The sequence below is a fragment of the Vitis riparia genome, chromosome 10 (assembly GCF_004353265.1).
Source record: "Vitis riparia cultivar Riparia Gloire de Montpellier isolate 1030 chromosome 10, EGFV_Vit.rip_1.0, whole genome shotgun sequence".
Taxonomy (NCBI): domain Eukaryota; kingdom Viridiplantae; phylum Streptophyta; class Magnoliopsida; order Vitales; family Vitaceae; genus Vitis; species Vitis riparia.
The window spans coordinates 11,704,856-11,710,071 of NC_048440.1; the positions used below are offsets into that span (position 1 = coordinate 11,704,856).

A 5,216-nucleotide genomic window follows, 5' to 3' on the forward strand; every position below is an offset into this window, starting at 1 on the left:
ATTTAAATCTGTAATGCTGAATAGAAGGTACTCGAAATACAACCTATATTTCTTTATAAACAAAGAGTTTGCTGTCAAATGAAGTACATTATTTTGGGAACATTACCTAGCGCATCATCGCTCCTTCAAATTTTTCACACTTGTCAAGTGATATACTAGTGAATCTCTACTTTTTCACAATATTATAGCAATCACACATTACTCCATCTCCAAAGAGAAATCCAAGGAAAACTTTAAAGGATTTGTAGAAGCATTGCTAGCTTTTACACCTGTGCTAGAGTCCACTGAGGGTGTCACAGCCCCCTCCTCCACCCTCTTATACTGCGTGGTTTCATGAGTCACCTTAGCAGACTCCTTGGCCGTGTCATATGACGCGTGCAATCCAAAGAAGAAATAGTAAACCATGAGAACTGCTGTCCATATTCCAAACCTTTCAAACGATGCTTTATCTATTGATCCCAGAAGGAAAATGTTGATGGCAATGGATGCTGATGGCAGCCATGGAACCAGTGGGACACCCCAAAGTTTAGGCTCTCTTGCTTGTGGAACAAATGCCCAGAGTGCCACAGTCGCTAGCAGCCAAATGGGAACTGTTACTACGTATCCAACCCACCCAGTCTCACTGAGACCCCAGTAAGTAGCGGTGGCAATTGAAGACCCGATTATAAGCACCAGGCACACAATAAGCTTGTTGCGATTTGTAGGTGTGGTCACATTGCTGACATAGTACCGTCTCACCAGAAGCCCAACAGCCACAAGCATGAAGATGAAAAGTGTGGAGATGGAGAGGAGGTTGGAGAGAATACCAAGATCTGTGAAGAAGGCAATGATTGCAGTGGCCACAAGCATCACAATAGTTGCATTCACCGGCGTCCCAGTTCTTGAATTCACGTGGGCTAGCCATGGGGGCATCATGTGGGTCCTCGCAATGTGAGTTAGATACCGAGCCTGACCCACCGCACTCACTAGCAAAACAGTGGTCATGCCTTTCAGAGCTCCTGCAGCTACAATATATTTAGCCCAGTTCCAACCTACGGCCTCGAATGCCACAGAAAATGGGGCATCCTTATCAATATCAGTATACTTTTGCATGAGACAGAGTGTGACAGCCAGCAGACAGTAAGCCAATGTAGTGATCGACATTGAACCTACAAGCCCTATTGGGATATCACGACCGGGATTCTTGGTCTCTTCGGCCATGGTGGAGACGGCATCAAACCCAATGTAAGCAAAGAAGAGAACTGCAGAGGATTTGAAAATACCGCGGACGCCGTTAGGAGCGAAAGGGGTATAGTTGCTGGTGTCAGCTTTGCAAAGGCCGGCGATGATGATAAAGAGAATAACGATAACATGGAAAATGGATGCGATGTAATTGAAGCGGGAAGAGCCCTTGGTGCTGAAGACAGCAAGTATGCAGATGATGGTAATAACACCGACGGCGATAGGGTCAAGTTGGTTGTAGTCCTCTTTGAGACTATGGGCTATGATTCGGAAATCTTCAGGTTTGTGGTTGCAGAGGGTGGCAAAGTAGGAGGTCCATGAACGGGCAACAGCAGCACCACCAATCACGTATTCAAGGAGGATGTTTCCCGCAGCAATGAAGGCCATGAAGTCACCAAGCTCTACTCTTAAGTAGGCAAACGACCCACCTGCAAGGTAACATTTTTGCTTTTCAGTATCCATAGATGCCCAAACTAACCCATCCCCTCCCCTTTCCAACCCTAATCCTATCTTGTTTACATTCCTAATCAATCAACCGTATCACATCTTTGGACACCTGAATAGATGATTAAATCCGGGGATCCTCCCATATTCCATGGAACCCAAATTTCTAGTAAATTTGGAATATCAAGGATCATGTTTCCTCCCAAGACCAACTGGGTTATTACAGCGTGTTACAAATAAAAATTATTTAGTAATTAATTTTTTCATATGAGTGGGGTAGGGTAATACACGAAAATCTGGGAAAAAATCACGCATCCAGATGAGCTCATGATAAGTCGTCCATGAAAGTGATCGTCTAAGTCAACTTGACCTCACCCATGTGCCCACAGAATAAAATATACTAATATACGGAATCGCATCGGACGGTAATATTTACGGACAGGTAAAAAAGGGTAAAAGATTGAAAACTTACCAGCAACTGGAATCTCGACGGCGAACTCAGTGTAGCAGAAGACGGAGAGCATGGCGGAGATGCCGGAAACGACGTACGACAGCACCACCGCCGGCCCGGCGACTTCCTTGGCTTGGAGTCCGGTAAGTACGAATATTCCGGCGCCAATGACGGCGCCGATCCCGAACCACATGAGATCCCACCAAGTCAGCGTCTTCTTCATCTCGTGTGCGCTCCGAGCCTTGATCTCGTTCATCTCGGTCGCGTCCAGGGACCGAGTCAACAGTCGGTCCTTCAGCCTGGCTGGAATCTCCGCCAGCGCCCTGCCATAGTTGCCCCAAGTCTTGAAGGACTCCTCAGGGAGAAAATCGTCTTTTGAGCAGGAACACCCCCTTCTCCTCACTCCCTCACTTGCCTCTATCCCCATTCTGAAATTTCCACAATCACAACACAAATCCTCAATATAACGATAAATTCAACACACAACAATAGAAAATCTTAAGCACAACAACACAGATTATAAAGATATAGAGCCTCCGTTTCACTCACTTATTTTGATATATTTCTGAAGATGGAGATTGGGAATGGAATTCTTATAATATAAAGAGATTCAAAGTCGGCAAAGAGAACAAGAAGACAAAAGAGTCGGGTTGAGAGCTTTGTTTTCGATTCAATCTCATGGCTTTTATATGAAAGCCAACAACAAACCATTACGCAATCACAGAAAGCGATTCCCACAAAGATAGAATAAACAACTACGCATTCACATTGTTTTTTGAAAAAAACAAAGTCAAAAGATTCAAGTAAAGGAGAAAAAAAGGCAAAAAAACAAACACCTCTGTTCGAAACTAATCGACGGCGAACGGACGGTGAACGGCAGGAATACCGCAATTACCGGCCAGAGGAAAGAGAAAGCGTGGTGATGGTGATGTGAACCGCGGGAAAAATCCAGAGGCGAGAGGAGATTTTATAAGCGGAGAAAGACTGAGTGACAGGTGGCAGTGGAACAGTGGGAGTTGAAGAGCAGCCGTTATGATCTGCTGTCTTCGCTTGATTTGTTTTATTATTTTATTCTAAACGAGGAGACGTTCGATTTGGTGAATTTGGAGCCGTGTGGTGGGCTGTCTGGCTGTTGAGTTTATACCGAATCAGAAAAGCTGGAGCCAGCAAAGGTGAAGGCTTGTTTGTTTCGGTGTGAAAAGGAAAAGCGCTTTATCGGTCTGTAGTGGACCGTGGACGGGAAATATATAATGTGGGGTCCTCACCGACTTAACTGTATATCCTACCATTAAGATTATTTAAAGGTAAATCTTTAAAAGGATATTTTATTTTCTATAGAAGTTAATAATGAGAAAAATATCTTTTTTATTACCAAATAATATATAATATTTTGACAACTAATATACCATGTAGGTTATACTTATTTTTAGAAACTAGAATCAAAAGAATTGTTATGTTTAATAAGGGAAAGATGGGTAAAATAATAAATAAATAAATAACTTTTTTTCTATTTTTGGAGAAAATATATATTCTTCAATAATTTAATTTGTTCTTCACTTTTTTTTTTATTTCCCTCTTATTTTTAGGTTATATTTGATTTTTGGGAAAGAAAACATATTAAAGAAAATGATTTTAAAAAATAAATAAATAAATAATATATATATATTCTTTAATAATTTAATTAATTCCTCGGTTTTTCTTTTCTTTTTTTTATTTATCTTTTTTTATTTTCTTTCCCTCCTACTTTTTAAGTTATATTTGATTTTCAAGAAAGAAAAAATATTAAATAAAATGATTTTCTATTATACAATAAAAAATATTTTAAAAAATCGGATATGATAATAATCTATTAAAAATTTATGTAGTTTCAAATTATATTTATCTTTATGTTTATGTTGAAGAATTAAAATAAGTAAAATAATTTTCAAAGAGCATATAATATTAATTTATTGACTTTTGAATCCGCTTTTTTATTTTTCTTCTGTGTTTCCTTTTATTTTCTTTTTCTTTTTTATTCTAATTTTCCTCAAAATTTTCAAAAGCCAAAAGAACCATAAATAAAGTTTTTCATATATTAATATATTATATTATCACCATGTTTTTAATTACTATAATTCAAAATAAATTCAAATAAAATTTTAAAAATATGTAAAAATAAAAAACTATGGGGTATCTCACTAAAAGGTGGTCTCTATCTATTGAAGCATTTAATCATTATCTACCATCTAATAAGGCAATAAAATGATAGGAAAAGTAATTATATCATGAACATTTTCCCATGAAAAAAATTATTAATGTATTATTAAGAAATACTAAATTATTTTTCCATTTTAGATAATTAATTAATCAAGTCTTTTCATTTAAATGATACCCAATTTAGTAATAATGCATAAAAGAAAAGGAGAAAATGATTAAAAAAAAGAGTAAATAAGGTTTATGAAAATATACAATTTGTTTTGCAATTATTTTTAAAAACAATCATTTTGTTTTTAAAAACATAAAATATATTTTTATAACTTGTTTTAAAGTTGGGATCTTATTAAAAAAAAAAAAGGAAAAACAACAAGCGTATTAATGATAAGAAATGTATTTTTATGTTGTACTTATTGTGCTATTATGTCCGAGCCTAGTTAAGGAAGAGTTACAAGGTGTAAAACAAAAAAATTATGTTGATTCAAAAAACAACAAACATATTCATGACGAGGAACATATTTTTGGTATGTTATTAATATTTGTACTTATTCTGCTTTAAAAATTATTTGAAAACAAAAACAAGTTAAGAACATTTAAAATTTTAAACAATTTTTTGTTTTAGAAAATATCAAAGCACAATTTTTAAATTTGAGAATTTTAAAATATGATTTCCAAGAAAGTCATAATTTTTTTTTTATTCTTCCTTTATTTCTTATTTCCTCAAACTTTTCCAAACATAATAGGTTAAAAAAAAAGGAAAAGAAATTTTGAATTAAAAGTTAACTCAATAATAATAATAATAATAATTACAAAAAAATATAAAAGAATATTCAAATGAGACAAAAAGAAAAAGAAAAAGGAGACAGAGAAAAACGAGGATATAGAAATAAGAGACCAAAAGAGAAGC

General features: G+C 35.9%; 1 protein-coding gene across 2 annotated transcripts; it reads right to left on the minus strand.

Moving 5' to 3' along the window:
- Positions 1 to 3,111, minus strand: LOC117924247 (cationic amino acid transporter 1-like). 2 transcript variants are annotated; one of them, XM_034842837.1, is made up of 3 exons: positions 2,953 to 3,111; positions 2,138 to 2,544; positions 1 to 1,649 (listed from the first exon to the last, which is right to left on the minus strand). In XM_034842837.1, exons 2-3 carry the CDS (start codon positions 2,541 to 2,543, stop codon positions 199 to 201), a joined length of 1,857 nt encoding a protein of 618 aa, XP_034698728.1. In that variant the 5' UTR covers position 2,544; positions 2,953 to 3,111; the 3' UTR covers positions 1 to 198. The 2 variants fall into 2 exon arrangements, with proteins under 2 accessions (XP_034698728.1, XP_034698729.1); XM_034842838.1 differs by lacking the exon at positions 2,953 to 3,111 and adding an exon at positions 2,666 to 2,945.
- Between the last annotated feature and the right edge of the window lie 2,105 nt (positions 3,112 to 5,216).

Excerpts from the sequence above, each read along its gene's own strand:
- LOC117924247 (XM_034842837.1), bottom strand. The coding sequence starts at position 2,543 with ATGGGGATAGAGGCAAGTGAGGGAGTGAGGAGAAGGGGGTGTTCCTGC. Across the intron at positions 1,650-2,137 it reads CGTCGAGATTCCAGTTGCTG|GTGGGTCGTTTGCCTACTTA; the intron begins GTAAGTTTTCAA and ends GTTACCTTGCAG.